This window comes from Toxorhynchites rutilus, chromosome 3 (assembly GCF_029784135.1).
Source record: "Toxorhynchites rutilus septentrionalis strain SRP chromosome 3, ASM2978413v1, whole genome shotgun sequence".
NCBI classification, from domain to species: Eukaryota; Metazoa; Arthropoda; class Insecta; order Diptera; family Culicidae; genus Toxorhynchites; species Toxorhynchites rutilus.
In genome coordinates this window covers 39,514,767-39,542,248 of record NC_073746.1, presented here as the reverse complement: position 1 = coordinate 39,542,248, position 27,482 = coordinate 39,514,767, and the positions used below count along the sequence as shown (strand labels likewise).

General features: G+C 36.9%; 1 protein-coding gene across 1 annotated transcript; it reads left to right on the top strand.

Annotated features, from left to right (window-relative positions):
- Positions 1 to 578: 578 nt before the first annotated feature.
- On the top strand, positions 579 to 27,332 carry LOC129776365 (uncharacterized). Its single transcript, XM_055781955.1, has 4 exons — positions 579 to 838; positions 26,419 to 26,656; positions 26,719 to 26,852; positions 26,921 to 27,332. The coding sequence occupies exons 1-4, from the start codon at positions 772 to 774 to the stop codon at positions 27,223 to 27,225; spliced, it is 744 nt and encodes a 247-aa protein (XP_055637930.1). The 5' UTR covers positions 579 to 771; the 3' UTR covers positions 27,226 to 27,332.
- Positions 27,333 to 27,482: the final 150 nt, after the last annotated feature.

Sequence of the window (27,482 nt, the reverse complement as noted above, 5' to 3'; positions counted from 1 at the left end):
AATAAATTTACATCAAAACATCATCAAAACATCAACATTTCTCATTTCCTCATAAAACATTAACATCCTTCAATTAGACCACGTGTCGAATCAGGTAAACTGCTCGTTACTCGGTAAATTTTCGATACTTACTTTTGATAAGTACCTGGAAGATTATTACACCTAGCGCAGCTAGTAATAATTTTATTGTTTGTTCCGAAAAACAAACCATTTGTTCATGTCAATATAACCATCGCCCGTAATGAGTTCTCCAATTCCTCGCACGTGCAAATGCACTTCCACTTAAATGTATCATCAGAAGAAGTTTCGCACCCGCATCCGAGCGGAGATATCTAGAGATGGTGCGTGTGTGATTAATCGCCAAACACGGACGAACCCTGTCTCGGTCCAGACGGTCCGTCCATCCGTCCATCCGTCCGTTCGTCCGGTAGCAAATGCCAATCTCAGCATCATCGGGTGTTCTAAGCGGCGCTGGGAGAAGATCAACGAAAACAAAACAAAAATCCCGCGCAAACACACATGGGGCCAAACACATTAGCGCAGCGCTCGACGCTTGTATAAAAATAACGCTACCTGTCCGCTGGAAGATCAGTTTGTTTTAAATAATTAGTCGGTTAGGTTGAACTTCGTGGAGTCGGTGTCGAGCCTTCCGAGTGTGCGTTCGGTTAGACGGAGACGGTATCCTTTTTGTGTAAGGTTAGCTCCAGTGCTGGAAACTGGTTTTCCGTTTGAACTTGGCCGTGTGGCGGTTGAAAATTAGCAGGCATCAATATGCAGCGGTTGCACCTTGCCGGATTGTTGGCGATCTTGAATCTGGGAATTAGTTACGCCTATTTGGGTGAGTGATATGTGAGTTCCAGCCCAGTGTCGATAGCAGCGTGGATAGGCCGGGAGCTTGAAGTTTCTGGACGCTGACGAGATTTTATTCTAATGAAACTGTTGTGGTTTGTAATATTGATTAATATAATTGTTCCAAATGCGACCTTTGACAATGCTTTACTTCAAATGTGGTTCAAAACATAGAGACCTCCGAGGTAGTTTTGCGCGACACACGTGCTTCAATGCAAGTTAAACAGTTTAGTTCGGGTACGATTCGGCACGTTGATGTAAATGTTGCAATGTTCTTACCAATGTCGATAACAATTAAGTTCCCACTTATATATGTGAACTATTGAAAGTCGACCAGTTTTTGTTGTTCTCCCATATCAATGACGATCGTTTAATTTGTTCATTAGTATCGGACATTTAGAATCGAGAATGGGTTTAGGATTTAGAATCAGAATAAAACTCTTGTGTAATTTCAAAACCAATTCAACATAATCAATGGACGTGTTGAAGATTTATTTCCATACAAAAAGTGTTTGCAGTGAAAATGATATCTCTAAAGTCATCTTAACAAACACTCGATATTTATCATGTATACTGCCGTTCTACGCATAGTTATCCCATGTTACTTTTTGAAGATTTTCACTTTTCTTCATAAAACGTTGTTACAAAATTTAATCTTAATCTTACAAAAAACCAATAAAACTTATAGTTTGTTCCCAGCTTTAAAAAAACAACATCTAGTTCACTTGCCCCATGTTGATATTCTATTCATAACTAACCCCATCATGTATTTTTTGTAGATCCATATCGAATAAATCGGTTCTAGTACAAGAATTTCAAGTCACAGTTTCAGCAGGCGTTCATTTCTGGTTTGGAAGAACGAACTAATTCTCAAACAAATTAGGAAAAAAATCAACAGAAATTAAATTGTTAGCTAATGCCTAATAACAATGAGATTCATATTCTGCGAAGGTGTTACAGATCACTCATTTCTTCATAAAACGATGTTTTAGGCATAATCTTTCGGAAAAACACAAAAAAACCTATTGTTTGTTCCCAGTATATCAAAAAAACAACATCAAGTTCAATGTTGATATTACAGGCATAACAGTCCCACCATGAACTTTTACATCCGTAATTCAGCTTGATTGATTCAGTGAGGGGATCTCGTCACATTTCATTAACCAATAGTTTAGTGCTTAGAAAAAAACCCGGTAGATTGCTAAATTGAAACGTTTAAAGCTTTTGGTAGACAAATATGCTAGAAAACTTTGAATGCGTTTTTCTCAGTTGCTGATTTTGGATCACAATATGTCAGTTTGTCCGTTGCGATTTTTGCTTACGAGTTGTACCCGGATGTCAGTTCGTATTGTTCATATTGGAGAAAAATAAATCCTGGGAAATGGGAAATTCTTCTACAGAATCAATCATTTTGAGTAGGATTAATATATTAACAACGTTTTTTGATGGTCACCCTAATGCAACTTAGATAGAATGCACTAAAAACAACTTTGTGGAAGATCTTCATTCTCTAGAGAAAAACCGTCTTCGACAATGCTATTACGTATAATGGAACGCTCATTTCAATTTCAATGTTGTGATATAAAAAATCTCACTTTCTTATATTCATAGATAGAGGTAAACATAGTTCGACAATGTCTTCGGACTTTTGGAGCATATCAAGACCAATACATTGCGATGCAGAATTTGTTAATATTTTAATCCCGCTCAAAGTTAATGATGGTGTTTCAATTTTAGTTTACTCAAACACTAAAAATAACATAATATTGAAAATCTCACATTATGTAGAGTAAAATATGCTTTTTTTGAATGTCGTCAATAAACACTTTTCATGTTTGTTTGCATGTTGCAGAACAACAAAAAATGAAGAGGGAAAAGTGTCAAAAATAGTAGAGTTGAGATATTGACAAATTCTGCATCGCAATATGTTTGTCTTAGTATGCTCTAAAAGTTTTCGGCCGATAGGAAATGAAAAATACAAGACTACACAGTAAAACCTATTGAGCGGTTTTTTTTGTGCGAATTTTTTTTGTGCGATTTTCTGTTCTTGTGCGATTTTTTTTGTGCGGTATATGAGAAGAAGCATATTTGACGAAGTTTTCGTCGTAGGTTTTTTTCGATGGTTTATATGCATTTCAGTGCGAAAAATAAGCATATTTGCGTCTCAATTATCCACTTCTGAAATCATTCCCTTCCCCTCATCGAATGCTCTAAGTTTTTCTGAGTTCTTGCATGACATGATTTCTAACAGCAACACGTTTCGACATGCAACTAAAAGCACAAAACAGCTACGCGCAACCGAAAAGACAGTGACCCATCGAAAAGCAGGGAAACAAAAGGAAATTGAACGGTGAATGGCGTGGATTTGGGTTATTTTCTTGGGGGAAACTTTTTTTATGCGGTCCCTATCTACCGCACAAAAAAAGTTTTTTTTCAAAATGTGTACCGAACACGATTTTTAACGCTGCTGGTGAAGTTTTGCACGATTTTTTTTATCCCTATCCCCCGCACAAAAAAAGGTTTGCCTGTACATCAATATCGATGTTGTCCACTCCAAAGTACTCCCATCGACTGCAACGCACTTATGCCAGCGCTTGATCCAATCCTCGAAACATCTATTATATTCGATTTGCGGTATGACCATCAGCGTCATCTTCGGTTTTTCTATTATCTCATCTCGGGTGCTGAAACGTGTTCCGCGAAGCGGTTTCTTGAGTCGTTCGAGTAGGAAAAAATCGCAGGGAGCCAAATCAGGTGAATTCGGTGGTTACTGAATGGTATTCTTTTGGTTTGCAGCCGAATGTTCACGAATAACGATTGATTTTGCAAATTTGGCAATTTGGTAACTTTTAGAAATGTAAAACTATCACACTACAAATTTTATAGAATGTCTTGACTGAAAGCGCCACACGGTGGTGATTCCAGGAACTTTTTAATCAACCCGTAAACATCAGAGGCAAAGACTTCTGTATCGTCAGCTTGTATTGGCCTCCGAGAGTTACAGTTAGCCGGAAGCAACTTGCAGACATGTGCTCACTTCTTCCTGAGCCTCAGTTGATATTGGGAGACTTCAACTCTCACGGAACCGCCTAGAGGGAGCCATACGACAACAACCGTTCATTGTTGTTGATGTAACAGCTTCAATATTACCGTCTTGAACACTGGAGAAACAATACGTGTACCTAAAACAAGTTCTCTTGGTCTTTCGCTTTGCTCGATTCCACTATCGTTAGATTGTAAATGGAATGTAATCCAGGATCCCAACAGTAGTGATCACTTGCCAATCAAAATTTCCATCACCAATGGTTCGAATTCTTCTGCGGGTTGTTCCTTTTTCGTATATTCCCAACCGTGTTTGTTTTCCTGACTACATCAATTCAGATTTTCAGATTATTTTCGATAGAGGACCGATCCAACGATCTTCGATGCAAAGTATGGGGGTATCAATTGTTATAATATGTGCTTTACTGATGGATCCTCTATGAACGAGTCCACAGGATTTGGAGTGTTCAACCAATTTTTTTAGCACTTCCCACAGTCTTCAGAATCCTTGCTCAGTGTATGACGGATTTCGCGCCAACTTGTCTATGGGATAGGCATGACCCTCTCAGAACTTAATGAAACTTTCTGGGCGTGAGGACCTTATCTAATTAAGCAACTTGGCATACTTAGTTTTTTGAAAATGTATCTAGACTAACATATGGAAAGGGACAAATATTTTTGACCATTTTTTTATTAATTTTTTTTACTCGAAAATGGTCCTACAAAAAAGTGATCTGTGAAAGAGTTTTAGGAAAATAATTAAATTAAAAAAAAATACAGGAAAAATATTTTTTGAAATCCCACACTTAAAAAAAAATCGATTTTAAAACTAAAAGTCGATTTTCTCAAAATGGTCATTTCAGATGGTAGATAAATATGTGCCCTACAACTCTTCCATACATCGCAACTTGTGCATATTTAAGGCAAAACAGTTTTTCTAGCAAAAACTTTTTCAATATTTTATTGAATTAAGTTTGTTTCTTTTTTCAGTGCAGAAAAATAATAAAAATAATAAATGAGTGTTTTAGAGGTCTTTATTTTAAAACAAATGTAATAAAACTTATGACATAGTTCGACATTAAACTCATTTTTATTCATCTGATCTTATACCATGTACATGGTCGGGGTTCTGCCAAACCGAACCAAGCGTCAAAAGCTGAATTTCATGCCAACTCGACTGGCCGTTGGCAGCACCATCTCAGATAGCAGTGATACGTTGTGGGTGTAAAGACATGGGTCATTGAAGCAATTTTGCATATTTTGAATATTCGAAAAATAATTAGACAACTTTTTGGAAAAAGCCATTTTTTTCTTAAATTTTTACAAAAAATTATAACTTAAAAACTATGATACCTACAAAATTTATGTCAAAGGATGAAATGTAGGAAATTGTTGAAATTTTTACGAAAAAATACCAAATATTTTGGTATTCATTAAAAATTATGAAAAAAAAATTTTGGGAAAAAAATTTCATTGAAAAAAAAATATTTTGAAAATTAAAATTCATTTTTCTCGAAAACATATGCTTTCAAAATTCTGAAAGAAATAGATATAAATAGCCCTAAAAATTTTCAACAAGTTTTCCATACATCGGATAATGGGCACATACACATAAAAATAGTTTTTCGAACAACTTTTTCATGTTTTTCTTTAAAAATGATATTCAATTCGTAACATTTTTTTTGGTATGAATTATCGCATTTTAAATGCTCTGCTAACTTTTCTCTATTTGGAAACATGTCAAGAACATGTCAAACGTGAGAATTTACACACAAAAATGTTACGAGCAGAATATTATTTTTTTCAGGAGTCTTCATACAAAAATGACATATATTCCAAATACTATAAAAGATACAAAGTTGACGTCTTCGACAAAAGTCCACATTTTAATAAAATCTAAAACGTTGTCGAATACACTATATCGCTATCTTGATCTTAAACAAAATTAGGATTAGTTTTATTTTTTTCAAAGAAAATATAAAAAAGTTGTCGTTAGAAAAACGTGCCCATCCTCCGATGTACGAACGACTTGTTGGAAATTTTAGGGGCTATTCACAGATATACTTTTGAAAATTAAAAAAAAACGTTTTTGATAAAAATGAATTTTAAATTTTAAAATAACTTTTTTGTCAGCGAAATTTTTTCCCAAATTTTATTTGGGAAAATTTTTGTCAAAATTTAAACAATTTCCTACATTTCATCCTTCGACAGAAATTTTGTAGGTATCATAGTTTTTAAGTTATAAATGTTTGTAAAAAATTATGAAAAAAATTGGCTTTTCCCAAAAAGTAGTCTAATTGTTTGTCGAATATTTCAAGTATTCAATGTTGCTTAAATGACCCATGGCTTTACCTAAGACGAATTGGCATGAAATTCGTCAAAAACATTATTTTGAGATATTTCAATTTGAAGTTTGGGCTCCCACTAATTTACTGTGTCGGATCAAATCTATCATTTTACCGCTCACGTGCTACAAACATGATGTCAAACATAATACTTTCATGCTGTAAGCAGACATCGTCGTCAATTTCTGATTCAGAACCATTAGAAATTTGAAAAAAAAAATGTTTCTGCTTAATACGCAAAACTCCGTTCTCTTTGCAGCTTGAGCGAACCAAGCACATGCTAACTAATATATATATATATATATATATATATATATATATATATATATATATATATATATATATATATATATATATTGACTCACTCTTGCTGTTTTTTACAAAATGATATCTCAATAAATGAAAACGAACTGCAGAAAATTAGCCCTTAGGCTGGCTTGCTCACAAGATCTCGACGAAATCTGATCCGCTTTGGTTGAATGGAATTTTGTTTTTTCAGTCTGCTACACAGAATTTTTTTCAATAGATTATAATTTTCTGTATCCAATGGTGTAAGTAACTCAATTTTGGAAAAAATGGCGCTTGGTTCGTTTTGGCAGTACCCCGACCACATGTTCACTTATATTCCAAGAGATACAATCATCATATCTTTCCTATTTTTTCTTTTTATCTATCATTTTGATGATTTTGGGGTCATCTACTGAATTTGAAAACCTTTTAGCTGTGATTTTATTTTCATCTACAGGAATAAAGCAATTGAATTTTTGTGTTCCCGATATTGTTTTTCGCGTGATTGAATAGTTCCTCAAGTTCACTTCGGTCGGTCGGTCCAAAGCGGTCGAGTTGGCGTGAAATTCGTCTATAATGGCAGCTCGTCAAAACTTTTGTGAGAGTTTTCTACTATGTCCTAATTTTTTTCTCATTGCTCCACATCAGTAAAACAATTTATCCTACAATTTCGTTTGAATAGAAAAGTATTCATTTTAGGACTTCTAAAGACAGTATGGGACAGAACATAGAAGAAGCCGAATATGTTATGTTTACGCATCAAATACAAAACTCCGAAATCGAAGCAATTAAAATGACTTAGGTGGTGTTGGTCTCTGGAATGTATGGAAAAAGCGATCAACACCACCTACCGCTAATTTCATTACAATTTGTTACCATGGAAAGATACCTCTGGGGAAACAAAAGAATATTTCCCACCGTTCAAAGGAACAAACCAATGCCTGTCTGGTTCGCCGGCATTTTTAATGGAATGCTGAAGAATACTTATCGATGACATATGGGATTGGATAACAGACAAGATATCTTTGTGTGAGGCCCGGCATTTTTTTACTATGGTGGACGGGGTGGGTGTAATAAATTCATACCACGAACGGTCACTGCATAGCATTCATCACCTATCGCCTTATCACGGAAACCAATCACAACAACCGGGTCATTTCACTTTAGGTGAAGCCAGGAATTAATTTTATTGACTGCCGGCATTTTTTGTTGTTCGTGATATTCTTCTCATTTCAAATCTACCGCAAAGAACCAGACTCAATAGAACGAGCAAGCGAAATCAGGACTGACCACATTTTATGCAAACCAACATAACCAGCTCCCATTAAGTTCTATCGATACTAACAATAGAATTCGAGTTAGATTTGAGCGATGGAAAATACTGCTCATGCTTCTTAAGCAGCAGTCAAGTTATTGTGGTTATACGACTGTAGATCAACTTAACACTCTCGTAAAACAGGCAAAAACTTTCAATTCCACGATTCACTTATCATAAAGTTTTACAACCTCTTGCGTGTTCAACTAAAACATATCCCACAACAGACTGAGTCACACCACAATAAGAGACAGAATGTAAACAAACGACTTGAATGTTTGTTAATTTGTAACACACACGAAAAACTGGATGCCAATGCGGGGTAACTCACACCTCATAGTGACCTTGACTTTGCGCGAAGAACTCGAGACCGCGATATGTTATAAATTTGGAGAAATGGAAATGATATTGATTTCATTCTATATGACCCACAGAAGGTGGAAGCGAGTGACCTTTTTTCACATGGAGCTATTCAGTTACGGTTAAAATGTGTTACAACCTTTCCGTTCCGCTTCTATCAGATATAAGGAAGCTTGCGATATCTGTTTGTTGATGTTTTTAAGCTGTAACGGTTGACAAAGCCCTTGCTGGTAACACGAATGGAGCGGTAGCAGTTCGTTGCCTTTGAGTGCGTGCTAAAACATTGAGGTCAACAACTTCACACGTTTTGGGCATGAATCGAGGATGTTTTTTTAGTTCACTCATCCGTTTGTTTGTTATTGTGTGGTTTTTTTAAAATTTTATTGTTCATAGCTGTAACTGTAACAAGTTCTTTGACAACAGCGTGATAAAGATTATCCCAACATTTTTCGTTATGATTTTCTACTAAGTTTAGGTCAGCTTACAACTAGATGAAGTCGATTATGTTCTGTTAGTTATGTGGAAAAATGTGTGGCAGAAATAGAAAGCCTATATTCCACTGTAGAATTAGAGAACAAACCAAATTTGACTAGTTGTTAAAGTATTGTCCTTCTATCTGCAAAATAATCCATATGATGATGATGATGATTTGATTCCACGCCTTCCATGTGATATTTTTTTCGTTCGTAACATCCCTCTGAATTGCGTTCTAGGTAATCTCATTTTGATTTGAAACCGGAATCCATTTAAGTAGTTTTCAACAGCGATAGCTCAAGGATTTAGTTTTTTGGCGGTGTATTCAGGGTCGTTGTCCTGTTGGATGATGAAGTAGCATTCTAATTCTTTTTTCGCAGCAATTCCGTCGTATTTTACTTCAGGGCATCAATGCATGGTATCAAGAACTGGATCGAAATTTCTCAACGTAACACAGGAAAACAATCGCTCATTGTAACGCTCTTATGAAGTTTCTTTCTCCTTCCGTTTGGTTTTGTTCTGACACTGCATCTTTTATCATTTGTACAGGTGCACGCGTATCTTTGAATATACTTTTTACGTTTAGAGAAACTTTTCAAAAACGTAAAAATATTTTTCTCGCAACATTTATCTTCACTATGCATACACACATCATGCTAAAAACTTGACACTTGTAGCTTTAATATACTTTATATTTTGCTCTTAACTCATAACGTGGTTACAGCGATCAAAAAAACATTTGAACATTCCATTTTTTACTCCCCTAATTTTTTGTCCATTGTATTTTTTTAACTGTTTCCAGTGTGAACTCGACATGTTTTACACTATCAGGTTTGAGGTTAAGGCTCTGAAAAAATATTGATTGGAATTGAAATTTACACACAGATTCCCCCCATAGAGACGCTCCTATAATAAACTGCGCTGTAGTTAGCTAGTGAGGTCCGGTTTTTTAAATAAATCGTTCATCCGCCAGCCGAATATTCTTCAGCTATTTATTATTAAACCTTAAAATATTCGATTTTTTTATAAATCACCAGTATTTCAATAACAGAAAAGAGGTTGTTCTAAAGCGGCCCTTACACGATCATTCGTATTGACATTAGTTCAACAGAATGATATAACTAAGTTGGAATGACTGCCATTAATGACGAAAATCCGCATTTTTCTTTTATATCGGTTCATCATTACTGGAATAAGGTAGGGACAAGTTAGTTTTATTAGTAACGGTGGATGAATTAGAGTGCGTTGAGTTCAATTTATCAATAACGATCATTGACATTTCTTAAGGACGTAATGAGGATAAATAATTTTTTTGAAATTATAATTAAAAACCATCAGAAAAAATGATCGTTCAAGATTTTTTCACTGCCTGAAGAATACTTTTCAAATCATCAATTAGAATATTCATTTGATACTGAAAAATTATTTTCTTTTAGAAAATGTGTTAACTTCTTCCACGGATTTGAGTGATATAGCTAATGCACCCCTACAAGCCGGAATTGGCTTCTTTGTTGTGAATCATTGTACATATCCAGTTACCCTGGTATGCTGTAAAGGTCCACGCATTAGTATTAGTAAATAAGCAACAAAATATTTTGTGCAAAAACATCGTACTTCTGCAAACTATTTTCATTTGTGTGATTACTTTAGGTGTAAGATAAATAAACTCTAGTAAAAAGAGTCCATAGAAATACTGTAGGAAAGTAATGACAATTGAAATGATTGTGTAGGGTTGAAGAATAAAGACACAGTTACTAATCACAAGATTACCGGACATCACCACCTGCAGCCATCCAGGCAGTTTTCCTCTGCCGCTTCATCCTGCCACATGTGGAAGTAATGGCGGGAAGGTCCGTCAAACGTCCGCACGTGTTGCACTTATTAGTCACATACACACGATCGGACAGCTGTCTAGGCCACCCAGTAACCACACGAGATGCGTAAACATGTTTTCAACTGCAATACTTGTAACTTGTCTGACAGGCCACCGATAAAATCGGATACGACTGCGGGATTCCACGCTAAAACCCACCCTTAACCAGTCAGAAAGCAGATCTTATGCATATTCATACGAGTGTGAAAAATTCCCAGACCGCAGTTAATGCATAATACCTACATCTGGGCGTATTATTTGCAACGAATATCATTGTGGAAGCGGTATTCACATGCGATGTTCTAATGACTGCATAATTTAGGTGAATTGAAGCCTCGAGTTAAATAATAATTTGAACCTAAGCTGATTCGAACTAGGAGAGATACAAAACCCGGATTCTTCTGAGGCAACTTTCGGATTACTTGTAGACTGCGAAAATTACACACACGCAATCTTGCCAACCAAGTAACACGATGTTACAATCTAACTTTTCTACATGCTTGACATGTTCAAATATAACAATGAAGACGGTTAATGCATTTATAAATTAACATTTATTCTTTATATGTCTTCTTTCTAGTGAGTCTAAAACTAAACTGAGTCCTAATTCCCTAAACGTGAAGCTGGAAGAATGATCTGCGGCGCGGGTGGTCTGCTCTGTAGTTATTTCCTTTTCTCTATGCTCGACGATCCGTTGATCTGTCATTTCGAGATGACACTAGATCTAGATGTTTCATGCCTTTTTATGATATTTGGCATAGCAAATTTATTTTCGAAAACTCCGATTTCCTTTACTCCCCACTTGGGTGATTTTTCGGTTTTCAAAAAACCAGAGATCGAAATGCTCGCCGATTTGGGACGAAAAACATCCATTTTCACCCACAGAGATACATAGCAGAAAATATAGGAGGCGAGAGAATATTATACGCTCACTTCGATTCTCGCGAGAAACGCAGAGCCGATTTTTATTTTTCGGTGAGTTATGATTGCCGAAAAATGGTCTCGTTTTCAGTGACTTCTTGATGCCGATAATGGTTTTTCACTTTTTCAGTGCAGCTGAAAACATGCGGCAATAATGGGTTTCATCGTGAAGTGAACATGAGATGGATTAATATTTGTACAATTCACATGCTGTCCAAATCCAGATCGTTTGGACGCTGCTCTAACAGACTAATGTTGGTAAAGTTAGATTTGATTTTCCGCTCCATATTTTCAGTACCAAATGAGAGACGAAAAAGCATTCTCGTTGAACTTCCGAGATAGAGATTTTCGACATCCCTTTCTCTCTGAAAAAGAATTTTCGGTGAAAAGAAAGAGACGAAAATATCAACAATACACAGTTCATCGAAAACTAGATTGATTGAATGAATATTTATCGCGCATCCGAGCGAGAATTTCGATCTCTGCAAAAAACTCAAACTTTGACCGCTTTGCTCCACTTTCCCTTAAGTCCGATTGAGCTGAAATTTGGCATAGGGTGTTTTTTCGAGGTGGTGAACATTTTGTATACGGTAACTTTTTGAAATTTTAAGGTCGATTTTTTCCCATACATTCTTTGGCACCCTAGTGTTCATACACTGTTGTACTGAAGCTAAATATTTGACACTTTATGACACGTGAAATTTTATTCACGCGTACTAATCAAATACACACGACACGACAAGCAAATACTCAGTTATTGAATGCCTAATTTGTTTTTCAATCTTTTCGTCAAACCTGTCAGTTTAATATTTCAGTCGAATGTTTTCCAAGTTTGAATGGTATGTTTGACATAGTTTGCCAATGTAGATAAATAAAGAGCGGCAAACAAAACATTGCATGTACCAAATTGAAAGTGCCGATTGAATCACGACTCTTTTTTTTTATCCCATTTATTTATTTATTAGACTCATTAGCATTTTAGCTGTAACAGAGCCGGGTTTTAATCGTGTACATGTACATATGTTTATGTTTCTATAAACTGTAAATTACACAGTAGTTAGTAGTAGCCATTTAGGGGTTAAGTTTTCTGTTCCATTACATTATGGTAAATTACACAGTAGTAGCCATTTCGGCGTAAGGGTATTCTTTCTGTTCTTCCATTGTTCAGCAGACCGGACAGCGGGGACAGTTGATATTGATCATTGTTGGGTTATTTATAGAACAGCCGCCCGATGTTTCTTGCAGAGCAGAGCAGTTGTATGGATGAATCGATCTAATTTCGACCGTGGATCGATCTTCATCGCTGATGATGTTTGCGTGGACGTAGTTATTCTACAACAACACAAAGATGGTCACAATTGAGGGCCCTGAGTTTGAACTCACGACCGATCGCTTAGTAAGCGAACGCGTAACCAAGTGGCTACGAAGACCCCCTAATCCCGACTCTTAACGCTTCCCACTAACAATTATTCCTTCCATAATAATAGCACGGGAACCACGCTATAGAGGGGAGCCCTCTGGCCGCGAATATCATACATTCCTTCTCTTTTCCGGGTCCTTGTTTACTATTACTCCAAAAAATTCTGTACAAGGATAATTTGTTCCATTGACGAAAAAAAGGTTATTCAATTTTTTTGCATCGATTTCAAAAATGATTTCAAAACCGCCTTTCAATTTGCGATGTGATCATTATTCGTTGTAATTAATAATTATTAATTATTATGGTCATCGAAGACGAAGGCAAATTTTTCATTCCAACAAAAAATATCTTCGTATCGAAAGCAACGTTATCATTGCTTTCGATACGGAGCTTCGATATTCATTGAAAAAACAGTTCGTAAAACATTCCAAAACTTGAGAGTTGAAGCTTCAAAATTATGTACATTTCATTTTTACTCGTTTATTCTGTGTACAAGAAAGAACGTATTTTTGTAATGGATTTTTTTTCGAGCAACCGAATAGAATTGATCATATTCAGTGTATCTTCCAGTGTATCTACAAAATGTTTGAACAAAATGACAAAGGTTCCCCTAACTGTTAATTTGGTGTGGAATCTACATTAAACTGTGCGAAGCGTTTAAGTGAATGTTTGATACGGATTTGAACGATGGAAAATCAGGACAGCATACTGTTTTGTCTCAAATTCCGAACACTCCTTTTTTGAATGTAAATTTACTGAACTTTAATGCTATAAATAATTGAATAATAAAAACCCTGACATTCTTTGTGGAATAGGCTTCATTTCAACATAATGCACAGGAATCGATACTGCCTATAACTTCAAAACCAGCGATGAAATAAAAAATCGGAATTTGAATCAAGTTTCGAAGCACAAAATCCATATTTTTGGGAGTATTGTGTTTTTCCTAAGAAGAATAGCTAATTGGCTTTGATTTGATATAACGATCATTTGAATCGGTCTAGTAACTCAAAAGTTATGATTTTTTGAAAAAAAAGCATTTTTGTCATTCGGAATTTGAGACAAATGTAATCAAACATATTTTTAGTTTTTCGCCATGAATATGTATTTGTAAATCAATTTTTTGGTGGACAAATGAAAGAAAAGGCTCTATTGTATCTAAAAACCACATTAATTTCGCGAAAAAAATACCATTTTGAGTAATGAGACACTGTTTAATAGCCAACAAAGCTTAAGTGTTCGAAATTTGAGACAAAACGGTAAATAGAATTTGGAAGAAACCAAAGAGAGATAAAATTGGGGTGGAACAATCCTCTTAATAGCGGCGAATGAGCTGCAAAGTTTAAAACCTCTTAAAAACAAAAAGTAGTTGTAATGCAAATTCTCCAAACGATTGCGGAAGAGATTTGGCATTCCGTTAACGCCAACGATACAGTTGAGATAATGTGACTGGACAGGGACACGTTTAAGAAAGGTAAATCGAAGATCGAATGTGAAGATAAACCGTCCCTTTCTGTGATCGATAGTAATCCACAGCGAGCGAGGTCATCATCGACAGAACATCTGGATTACATAATAAGGACTAGACATCAGTTTATAATTAACAAAAAAAAACATAACATAAAACAATCATAAAATGGAATACAGACGTAATTCAATATTCACGTGGACAACGAGAGCAGGGACAGTTAGACAGATGGGGTTTTAAACCAAGAATTTATTTTAAGATTTATTACACTTTTTTGAACACAGAATAAACGCATAAAGACGGAATGCACATAATTTTGAAGCTTCAACTCTCAAGTTTTGGAATGTTTCACGAACTGATTTTTCAAGGATTTTGTGGACTGACACAATTTTTTACCAATTGATTCAATAGCTAATCCAGTTAGCTGCATCAATCAGTTTTCATTTGATTCCTTTAACGTTCCTGAACCACCTTTTGATACGGAGTCTTTGATGATTATAATAATTAATAATTATTAATTACAACGAACAACGATCACATCGCAAATCGAAAGGCAGTGTTGAAAACATTTTTGAAATCGATGCAAAAATTTTGAATAACCTTTTTTCCGTCACTGGAACAAATTATCCTTGTACAGAATTTTTTGGAGTAATAGTCAACAACGACCCGGAAAGGAGAAGGAATGTTAGTATGATATTCGCCACCTGAGGGCTCCCCTCTATAGCGTGGTTCCCGTGCTATTATTATGGAAGGAATAATTGTTAGTGGGAAGCGTTAAGAATCAGGATTCAATCGGCCAATTCAGGTTCAATAACGGCTTACAATGTTCTGTTTACTAAAGCTAATAGGCCTTATCACATTTTGCTCGCTTCTATCCCTTTTGTAGCTATGATCCTGGACAAATATACCACCCCAACCAAACAAAACCTTATTATGTGAAGCGTTATGTGTTCCTTACCACGTTTTTGTACGTATGAGACTATTTCAATTACGACTCCAGGTGAATACTGTCTCTGTTTGAATAGGTGGCTTAAGCGACAAAATTAACAAAATCGACTTTTTCATTGCTATGTACTCATTAATTTAATACATACACAAATGAACACTCCATGTTCATAACAAAAGCTCTACAAATTTCATTGTATGCAGTCGATTATTTAACGATTCGGTCATAGTTTCTGTGTAAAAAAAATATTGAAAATTCTGCTGTCTAATTCATTTGCGAACATCTGTTTTGAATACTTAACCCAAGTTCAATAAATGAAAACGATAAGATCTTTTAAATTTATTTCATATTTTATTCATTATTTACTAATCCAATACGACTATTCTTAAAATTTCAATCAATTTAAGTTTCTGGCAAATTAGTCCAACAGGCTATCGATGGAGAAGTTTTGACTATTATCGTAGATGTAAATACTAGTGCTACAGACAAAGCAAATTTGTGTTTAGGTCAAGCTATGCGCACGAATTTATGCGGACATTGACTTAAGCATTTTCCAAATCGAAGAAAATGTGTTTTGATTCACAAAATCTTCGAGGTCCTCTTTTTACCAATAAAATCCTTTAACTGGACAGATTATTTCATGGGAAATGAGCGTGGTTTTGGTTTTAGAACAAAAAAACAACGAACACGGGTTTTCTCAACAGTAATGGTATTGGTGATTATGTGACCTATGCAAACATGGGCAGAAGCTTATTTGGGCCTAGCTTATTTCATACTTTTACCTACTATTTCAATAATGATTCACAAAAACTAGCATAATAAACAACGCATAAATACATGCCATTTAGCGTTAGGGGTAGTTGGGGCAAAATGGGCTTGTTTGGTAGTATAAATATTCAATATTGGTCCCGTATTGGTAGTCACCTTATGTTCGAAGAATTTAATGATTTTTGAGTCACCCTGTACTTCTGTAGAGCTGTTGCATGTCAAAATATGAATAAACACAGGCATCGCTCTCTTGATAACCACTCGGCCCTACACCAAACTAGCGTTGGCAGAAAAAAAATCCATCTTCGGCAGAAAAAATGCTTTTTAGGGTGCTGAAGGATGAAATAAACAGCTAAAAGCACCTTTTTCAAAAGCTTCAAAATGTTTATATGTATGGGAGCAGACATCTCATTCTCTCCGGCTGAACGTCAGCTTGAGATTGTACCCCATAAAATAGTCCAAACGATGTCAACGGGGATCGAACCAAGACCGGCTGGATTGGGAATGCAAGGCTGTTTTACGCGACTACGCTATCCACATAGTCTGACTAGTGCTGTTCCACAAATGCGTGATGATATTACACCTCATTATAAAATGAAAATGAAAAGTGTTTTCCAAGAGTAAAAAGTAGAGCATAAACAAGAATCTATATCTTTTTCGGTCTAGGCCGTGTATGGGGCAAAGTACGCGAAAATCTATAATGCATGCTTATTTGCAATGTCTCTCTCGTTTCGCTCGCTCATATTGCTCTTATATTGCAATAGCATATATATTATACAAATGCTATACCATAGAAGCATTTTTAATGTAATAAATAGGGATGCCAAAACATGTGTTAAAAATTAATTTTGGGTGTAGTTTTGTGTGCATCGTTTCTAAGGCATTTATCGTGAATTTTAGTTTATTTAATCTGATATCTTGGACAAATCATCAGTTTGAACGACTGTTAACGACTGTTTTTTAGGAGAGGTGAGTTAATATTTTGTTTAATTTCAGCGATTGATTCACATAGAAATTGTTTGGGGCAAAGTAGTGGCGAAGTGCTGAAGAACGACTTACAATGTTTTGTTTACTAATGCTGATATTACTCTTCACATTATGCTCTTAAAGGGGGTTCCTTTAGTGCATTTGACTCTGGAAAAATATGCCACACCAATTAAACCAAGCTTCATTCTGCGAAACGTTATGTTTATTTAAACTACGTTTTTGTATGTTTGAGAAAATTTAAATCACGACTTTGGTGAATAGATCTTATTTCATACGTGTACCTACTATTTCAATAATAATTTAAAGGAATTTGGACGAAAAAAACGCATAACTCTATCCCATTTAGCGGGATTTATGCGAGTTACCACTCTACCTCTAGTGCAAAACATTTTCGATTTTTCACCTTTTTTTTCAATGATAAATGTATTAATTTGACTGTTTATAGTACAAGTCGTTTGCTATCTCTAACAACACTAAATTGAGCAACAATGTTCTTTGAAAAACGGGAATTGAAGCGTTATGTGGATGCTGGAAATGGGTTTATTCATTAGGGTGACCACTATGCCCCCACTTCCCCTATATGTGTGGGTATACACTTTACCACGACCAGGTAACCACTTTACCCCCATACTAAAATAATGTTCGATTCTACAACTTGTGATGTGATGAAAAAAATAAAAATAAGTTAACCTACAGTATTCATCGAAAACGGAGTTTGTAGAGGAGACCACTTTACTCCAACCTCTTCTATTCCATCAATTTAGTAATCGATCATATATTTGAACGCACGGCGACGGTACCTAGCTTAAAAACTAGGATCTGAAAACAAAATTTTAAAGTTTAACGTTCGCTAAATTAACATTATCGGGAATCAAAATATCTGTAATATATCAATCCGAAGTCGCTACCCCTAATCTGATTTGGAGTCTGATAACTTAGACGTTTATGGATTATTCGTTTATTATTTTATAATAAACAATAGAAAATAGATACTGCAGATTAACGTCCCAAAATTGTTTACGGCGGCCGTTTAATTTGGTCAGAATGTTAATCAGATAGTTCTGTAGGAGATGCTCTCCTTAGATAATTTCTTCTTGATGCAAGAAGCCTCTAAAACCAAGGAAAAACACTCAGTTGCTTACAGTTTATATGAGTTACTATCAGAATAATGATTTCAGTGAAGATATTATAAAAATGTGAATGGGGTTGGTCGAGCACACTCTAAGGCTGTTCAATTCTTCTCTTGATAAATACGGAGTACTCAGGGTGGAGGAAAATTTTATATATTTTTGAAAATGCAGAACGGATTTATTTTAGTTTTGACTATAGATTTTGCTATGTACATTATTATTAGACTAGCAAAACTTTGTCAATGTCCAGGTAATCATAACTATTCGAAAAATATGGTTCTGCAGATGCAACTTGTTGTATTTGACGAAAAAATTTATTTAGTTTTATTTGTCTTTCTCTGATTTTGTAGCAGCGAGTAAACACTGGGGATGTTCCGATTTTCCGGAAAGTTCGTTGAAAGCCGCATTATTCCTGAGATCTGAATAATAAATACATATTGTATAAATCAAAATGATCCAAAAATCATCTGCTATTTCCCCATAAATAGTATCTCGCGTGGACTGCATATAGGCAAACCTTTTTTTGTGCGTGGGATACGGACCGCACAAAAAAGTCGCATAGAAAAATCGTGCAAAACTTCACCAGCAGCGTTAAAAATCGTGTTCGGTACACATTTTGAAAAAAAACTTTTTTTGTGCAGTAGATAGGGACCGCATAAAAAAAGTTTCCCCCAAGAAAATAACTCAAATCCACGCCATTCACTATTCAATTTCATTTTGTTTCCCTGCTTTGCGATGGGACACTTTGCCTTTTCGGTTGCGCGTGGCTGTTTTTATGCTTTTAGTTGCATGTCAAAACGTATTGCAGTTAGAAATCATGTCATGCAAAAACTTAGAACAACTTAGAGCATTTGATGAGAGGAAGGGAATGATTTCAGAAGAGAATACTTGAGACGCAAATATGCTTTTTTCGCACTGAAATGCATATAAATCATCGAAAAAAACAAAATGGACGATAACTTCGTCAAATATGCTTCTTTTCATATATTGTGCGGTATAAAATCGCACAAAAAAACCGCACAAGGACAGAAAATCGCACAAAAACAGGTTTTACAGTATATGTAGAGGAACTGGTACAAATTCTGTACCCCGTGGGTAATTTGGTACCCACCCGGATTTCCGGTAATGAGCGCACTCTGGTGTTGAATAAAAAAAAGTGTTCTAGTAATGTAGTAACAAATGTCAGATGCCAAAAACCCAAAATATCTGTGTTTTTCAATAAAAAAAATTCAAGTTTTGTTGTTTTTGAAATCTCGAAATTTTTCATGGGCGTCTTTTTTTTTTAAATCATTTAAAATCGAATAGTGAGCCGATTTTGAATATAAAAGCTGATTTGAATCAAGAAATTGATGTTCTTCAACGAATTCGAGTAAGTGTATCGAGATTTTAGTCACAAATTTCATAGATTTCATTCCAAAGTGAAAATTCGGTATACGGGTAATTTGGCACCCCAATGTAAACATAGTGTTGATGATTCCATGGGCCCATTCCGCCTGCACCGATTGCGAGACTGAACACTACGCTTGCGACTTTTGTAAAGGCTTTTGATTCATTTTACTTTTTCAGTTAGAAATAAATCGAGATGAAATTTGTTCACTTTTTCTTGAAAAAATCGTTTTTTGTTCCTCTTTGTTTTGTAAAATTGCATGCTTTTTCGTCAAAGTTGAGTTAATTTACCTAAGATAGTGTACTTTACTTCTATTTTGTATGAAAATATGAAAAAATACATTTTTTAGTGATTTCAGGACGATTCTTTTAATTTGAAAAAATAAAAAAAGTGGTGCCAAGTTTATACCCAGGAGTCTCGGGTACTCGAATTTGAGTTGATTCACTTCAATGCTCAAAGCTCCGAGCCAAATCAAGATTCTGAAATCGGTTTGCGGGGAAATGTCCGCAATAGATCTCTTCATAAGCTGACGTAATATGAAGAAATTCCGAGCATTGGCCAAGAGCTAAGTCCAAAAAAAAAAAAGACGGGTGGGTAATGTCGGGGACATAACCGGAGTGACGTAGGACTATACAAAGGGGACAGCTTTTGCTAAATATATATTTTAAATATATTGTTTTATTTTCTTCTCCTACGTGAATACCTACCTATCTACCTGAAAAATGGATTAGTTTTCTGTTTACTCTTTATGAACATGTTGGGGGTTCTGAAAAGAACCTTTGGTGTTGTGTTTTTGCTTTTTTTTATACAAACTTTCTCAATTTTATCTCACTATCTCATAGTTGATTCTTGATTTTTTTCTGAAGGCTTTGTACTTATTAAATGTTCAACGCCGGGCATCTTTTGGCGTATGCACATATCGTACAATCAAAATGATGGCTGTGATAGGGAATGCATAGGTGGTCATCAGCGCGCGTTTTGTACTTTAGCGGTACACGCTCACAGGATAGAGACAAATCGGCAGACTCAGTCAAAGGGTCGAGTCCAACGAGACGAACGAATGAGCGTTAAAAGGCAGCGATGGCAAAAAAATACATTCATTACGATTTGTTCGCTCGTTGGATTCACATGCAGTCTAAAATGGGTCCTTTTCAGGATCACAAAATTATCTTCAATCTAACGAGTTTATTGTTTTGTTATCACTCGATGTCCCCATCTTGTTCGGCTAAACCTTTCTGTTTAGCGATTGCGTTTGCCACTCGCCACAGCTTTCACAGTTGGAAAATTTCTTCCCATCCAGCTTGTGACATGTTGTACAGTAAATTACATTTAATGCGACGTGCCGAAGCACCACTCAGTGTCGCATTGGAGGCGATTTTAACCTGTAATTGAACATTTGCGATGACAGTGGTACAGTGTCGACTTTCAATGTGGGGTCATAATTTGGACCCCGAACTCTATGTTTACAAAAATGTCTAACTAAATATGTCGCATTACTGGTCCGTCCAATTAGCTAAATGTCGAGATAAGTGTAAATTACTGTACTTGCAATCTAGAAGCAATTTAAGAATTGGTGAAAATCAATAAGCTCAGAAGAACTGCCAAATTCACATACTCATCATATCCTGGCAAACAAATTATGAAAAAATCAATTTGTGTTTTATTATTATTTTGGATATTGTTTTAGAAAGCATTGAACTGTATTTCCTAAACTCTTTTTTGGAAGGTTTAATGGCCCTGAAAAGCGCCTTGTTTCATGGAATGGTTCCAATTTATAAAACTTAGTACTCGTGGTTTTGAAAAAAACCATTTCGAACGCCCTCGATGCCGCCTTGTTCTGGATTTGCCACCAAAGCAGTTTGTATAAAGAATAAACTTTTTTCTTCTGCTACCTGATGCCGTTTTGCGATTGCGCTTGCCACTCGCTGCAACTGCCTGTTGTCTTGATGTCCACCGAACCGAATGTGTTCTGTTCCGAATGCGGGTTTTCTTATCGTCGCGAGCAGCTTTGCCAGCTAACTCGATCACTTCGGCGGCCGAAACTATATAACGCCGGCTAGGTGGACTGGTGCACTGGTACTAACGCGCTCGGCCTAGCTACCCTTGCTGAGCAATTGGCGGATACACCTACGGAGAACTGCACACCTGCACGGTTCGAGTGGGACTTTGCCTTTCCCTTAACTTGTCCTCCTTTGTTACGTCCACGATGCCGATGCCGTACAACCACACGGGTTTACGGTTTGAAAGAAAATAAGATTTTTTTTTGTGATCCGCGTGTTTTATACTCTAGCGATTTTATACTCTAGCCGTGCCGAAGCGCCACTCAGTGTTGTATTGGAGGCGATTTTAACCTGTAATTGAACATTTGCGATGGCAGTGGTACAGTGTCGACTTCCAATGTGGGGTCATAATTTGGATCTCTATGTTTACAAAAATGTCCAACTAAATAAGTCGCATTACATGTCCGTTCAATTAGCTAAATGTTGAACTAATTGTAAATTACTGTACTTTCAATCTGGAAACAATTTAAGAATTGGTGAAAATTGAATAATCAGGAAAGTCCCCAACTATCAATAAGCTCAGAACAACTGCCAAATTCACATACTCATCATATCCTGGCAAACAAATTATGAAAAAATCAATTTGTGTTTTATTATTATTTTGGATATTATTTTAGAAAGCATTGAACTGTATTTCGTAAACTCTTTTTGAAAGGTTTAATGGCCCTGATAAGCGCCGTGTTTTATGGAATGGTTCCAATTTAGAAAACTTAGTACTCGTGATTTTGAAAAAAAAAAACATTTCGAACGCCCTCGATGCCGCCTTGTTCTGGATTTGCCACCAAAGCAGATTGTATAAAGAACAAACTTTCTTCTTCTGCTACCTGCTGCCGTTTTGCGATTCGCCACTCGCTGCAACTGCCTGTTGTCTTGATGTCCACCGAACCGAATGTGTTCTGTTCCGAATGCGGGTTTTCTTATCGTCGCGAGCAACTTTGCCAGCTAACTCGATCACTTCGCCTTTCCCTTCACTTTTCCTCCTTTACCATGTCCAGACATGACTGCTTGGATTGGTTTGTTGATGTGTTGTGATGCGAACCGATGTGGTGTACGGTTTGAATGAGAATGATCGTTACGGAAGGAAGGAAGGTATTGTATTATAGAGACTTTAAACTTTTGCAGTTCATTCGTCTCTAGCCTTGAGAAAGGCCCATTTGAAAACTCTACTCTATTCTACTCCAGCGCTACCACCTCCGCCCTCTTGCCTTGAGCAAGGCACTCGATCCCTCGCCGTCCAGCCCATCCAGCAACGATGTTGTCCAGTCGGTGTCCACACAAAGAAATGATCGTTACGGCAGCGGAGCGGGGATTTTTAAGCTGACTGGCTGGCTCAAGAATTACGCATGTGTGAGACTGCGACCAATGTTTCGTTCATTTTTTTTCTTTTTCCTTTCCAATCGTGCTTCATTCTATTTCGCTGCTGCTCTGGTTGCCCGTTTTGGTCGGTACGATTTGAGGAGCACAAAATGGACCAATCAAAAATGGGCACATAGTGCATTTGAACAATGCTTGATATTTCACAATTATTCAATTATTTATCTTAAGAAAAATGAAATGTTATTCGTTATGATAGATGCGTAAATATATTTCCTATCAATTGATGCAAAAACCTTTGCGATCTATTGAGAAATGCTCGAGTTATAAGCGTTCCAAATCTTGCATTTTTTCCTACTTGTTCAGTGCCTAGATTTCCATTTCACCCCCTATATCTTCCGGTTAGACGTAGTCCTACGTCAACAAAATGGGGTACCGAATTTGTACCAGTTCCTCTAATTGGAAAATTCTGCAATGTTTATAATGAACAAACACCAAAACTATTATAAATTTTATCCCGAATCAACCGCGGATAATCGGTTATGAATTATTAGAAACTCATCATCTGTCAATTGTTATCGCTTTCCATTAGGTACTAGCTGACCCGGCAAACCCGCCCAAAACTTATTTTTCGTTATCACATCCTTTTCTTACTAAGCGCACGTTCATGGGTCCAATCGCAGAACTGTTCATTGATTGATTTACTAACTTACCCTCTTACTATAAAATTCCTAGTACTTCTACCAAAACTCGTCATTATAACATCAGATTTTTTTCATACACAATTCTCGTTCAAGATTTTTCTATCACTTGCAAATAATCTGTTTCTCCGTTACATGGAATAAATGTTTAATACAAAAAATATGATAGAATAAAGACAGCCCTAAAATGGACAATTTCTTTCTCGAGTTTTGCTCTTATCAACACATTCGGTGATCCATTTTTATTTATATAGATAGAAGAAGATATAGGAGTGCGTTTTATCACATTGAAATCCATTTCTACTTTTGAACAAAAATCAATTTCGCTAGCGCAAACATCAAATGAACTAACAACACTTGTCACTATGTAATTGTAGAAAATATGCGAATTAATTTTTCCCGTTTTCCTTCAGAGATTTTCCGAAAATTTTCAATTGTCATGTTTGGTTGAAATATGTGTCTTTCTTTTACGGGACCCCCTCTCCATTTCAGAAGGAGAAGGGGTGTCATACCATCATAGAAACATTTCGCGTATTCAAAATCCTTCACATGCCAAATTTGGCTCCATTTCATTGATTAGTTTTCGAGTTATGCATTTTTTGTGTTTCATTTGTATAGTAGCCTCCCCTTAGAAAGGAGAGAGGAGTATCGAACCACCATAAAAAAGTTTATCGATCCCTTAAACCTCTATATGTTAAGTTTAATTCCATTTATTTGATTAGTTCTCGAGTTGTTCAGCACCCTCCCCTCCTCCTCTTTAGAGAGGAGAAAGGAGTGTCAAACCACCATAAAAACATTTATTGCACCCTGAAACCTTCATATGCCTAATTTGGTTTCATTTGCTAGATTAATTCTCGAGTAATGCAGAAATTTGTGTTTCATTTGTATGGCAGCCCCCCTTAAGGGAGGGGGGAGGAGTATCTAACCACCATAGAAATATTTATTACATCCTAAAACCTCCACATGCCAAATTAGATTTCGTTTGCTTGATAAATTCTCGAGTAATGCAGAAATTTATATTTCATTTGTATGGCAGCCTCCCCTTAGAGAGGGGGGAGGAGTCTCGAACTATCCTAAGAACCTTCTCCGACCCCAAAAACCTCTACATACCAATTTTTATGTCGATCGTTTCAGTAGTTTCCGAGTCCATAAGAATCAGACAGACAGACAGACAGACAGAAATCCATTTTATATTTATATATATATATATATATATATATATATATATATATATATATATATATATATAAAGGGTGTGTCACATCAAATTGCATCACGGAAAAAACGCTGTAGAAATTTAATTTTTAGGAATTATATCTTCAGCTTTCGCTTATAATCAGATAAGAGTGTATAGATCACGTTGGCCATGCTTCACTGTCAATTTTTCGTAAATTTGGAAAATTGTCGAACGAAAAAGAGCGTCGTGAATTAATCCTGCGCACTCATTTCGAGAATCCGGAGTTGTCACATCGGGACATCGGTAAGATGCTGGGAATCGTCCAATCCACGGTCAGCAGAGTACTAAAATGATACTTTGAGAACCTAACCATCGACCGGAAGGTGAAGAACGGCAAAAATGGATGCTCCGTCAGTGGAAAAGATCACAAGCGCGTAGTTAAGCAGTTTAGACGTGATCCGAGAAGTTCGGTCCGGGATGTCGCCAATAAGCTGAATTTGTCAAGTTCATTCGTCCAGCGGACCAAGCAGCGGGAGGGCCTGCGTACATACAAGGTTCAGAAGGCTCCTAACCGCGACGAAAGGCAAAACATGGTGGGGAAGACGCGAGCCCGGAAGCTGTACACCGAAATGCTGACGAAGCCGCATTGCCTGGTAATGGACGACGAAACCTACGTCAAAGCGGACTTTCGTCAGCTGCCGGGCCTGTTGTTCTTCTCCGCAGAGGACAAATTCAGCGTTCCGGAGGAGATTCGCAAGCAGAAACTATCCAAGTTTGCCAAAAAGTAAATGGTGTGGCAAACGATCTGCTCTTGCGGAAAGCGGAGCGCCCCCTTCGTGATGACCGGCACGGTAAACGGGCAGGTTTACCTTAAGGAGTGCCTACAGAAGCGCTTACTACCACTATTGAAGCAGCACGAGGGCCCGACCATCTTCAGGCCGGATCTCGCTTCGTGCCACTATTCAAAGGACGTGTTGGAGTGGTACGAAGCCAACGTGGTCACCTTCGTGCCAAAGGAAATGAACCCGCCCAACGCGCCGGAGCTTCGACCAATAGAGAAATATTGGGCGATTATGAAGCAGGCCCTCCGGAAGAACCCAAAAGTTGTCAAATCGGAGGCAGACTTCAAGAGAAAATGGATTTCTGTTCAAAAAAAAAAAAAACTACAACCTGACGTTGTACAGAACCTTATGGACGGGGTAAAGAGGAAGGTGCGAGCATACGGGCTTGGGCTCGAAGTATGAATAAAAAGAAAATGCCAAAAGTTTTTATTTTACTGTCTAAAATTTTCAAAAGGATCGGTCTACTGGCCGAATTTCTACAGCGTTTTTTCCGTGATGCAATTTGATGTGACACACCCTATATATGCGTTTCTTTTAATAGGAAGACGATGATTAGATCCATGAAATATATTCGCGGGTTTTCCATATTTACTTTCATGATTAAATATCTCGTATTGTATTTGATCGAAATTACACGTAAGGTTCGAAAGCGAACAATTATTGCTTCCAAACCATTTACGATTCGAACCATTAAATGTTCATAAATATTTGTCTATTCACTCGTCTAATCACCTCCTCTAACCTTTCACAGAACCGGTTCTCTCGGTGTGCAAACGTAACGATCCCGAGCTGGACAAATGCATTGCCGACGTTGTGGAGCGAATAAGACCAAACCTTGCCTCAGGAAAATACGGTTCGGCCAATGAACATCCCAAGATAGAACCGATCATCTTCGAAAAGATGCGCATCGATCGCGGGCCGTCATTTTCGGCCAATTTTTCCAACCTCGCGATTCGGGGAGCTAGCAAGTTTGTATTGAAGAAACTCAGGTGAGTCTATTCTGTTTGAAAACCCTTACGGGAAGGATAATATTATTCTCTCCCACTTCCAGGACTAACGCAGCAGAAAATAGTTTGACAGCCAACGTGATTTTGCCAACACTTGATGTACTCGGGAAGTATGTGTTGAATATGAATATTCTTGTTTTGCGCATTGCAGGTCAAGGCGATGTTAAGGCAACACTCAGTAAGTTCTCGTGAAAAGTGATTCTGGTTCTCAAACTAATGACCAACCATGGACGGGTTTATTTTCAGATAACACCAAGGCCATTTTGCGGCTGGAGTACTTTAAGGAGAAAATCAACGATAAGGATACGTTCCGCTTCCGACCGGTCGATGTAAAGATCAAATTCGACAAGGCTCAGTTTTATCTCTCCAACTTGTTCAATGGTGATCCCACTTTGGAGCGGGTAGGAAACGATGCCATCAATGCAAATCCGCATGTTCTTCTCGACGAGGTGAAGCAATCTTTCGAGGAGAACCTCTCCGATAGCTTTACCAAGCTGGGCAATAGTTTGCTGAGAGACATCGATGCGAAGGAGTTCTTCCCGGAAGACTAAAGTCGGTTCGGTCGCTGCTTCAGGACTGAACAGTTTATATGGTTGTGTATACTAGGTATATGTTTTTACAGCAATTCAGCAATAAAACGATTTATGTAAATAATGAACCGTTCGGCGGAACTAATTGTGTGTGTGTGTGTGTGTGTGAAAGCTGCACGTGCCCTCCGCCGGCACGAGATGAGCGCAAGATCTGTCGTCAGATAGAAATGAATAGCAGCATTTGCCTAACGAGCTCATAGTGGCAGGTGGAAAGGTTA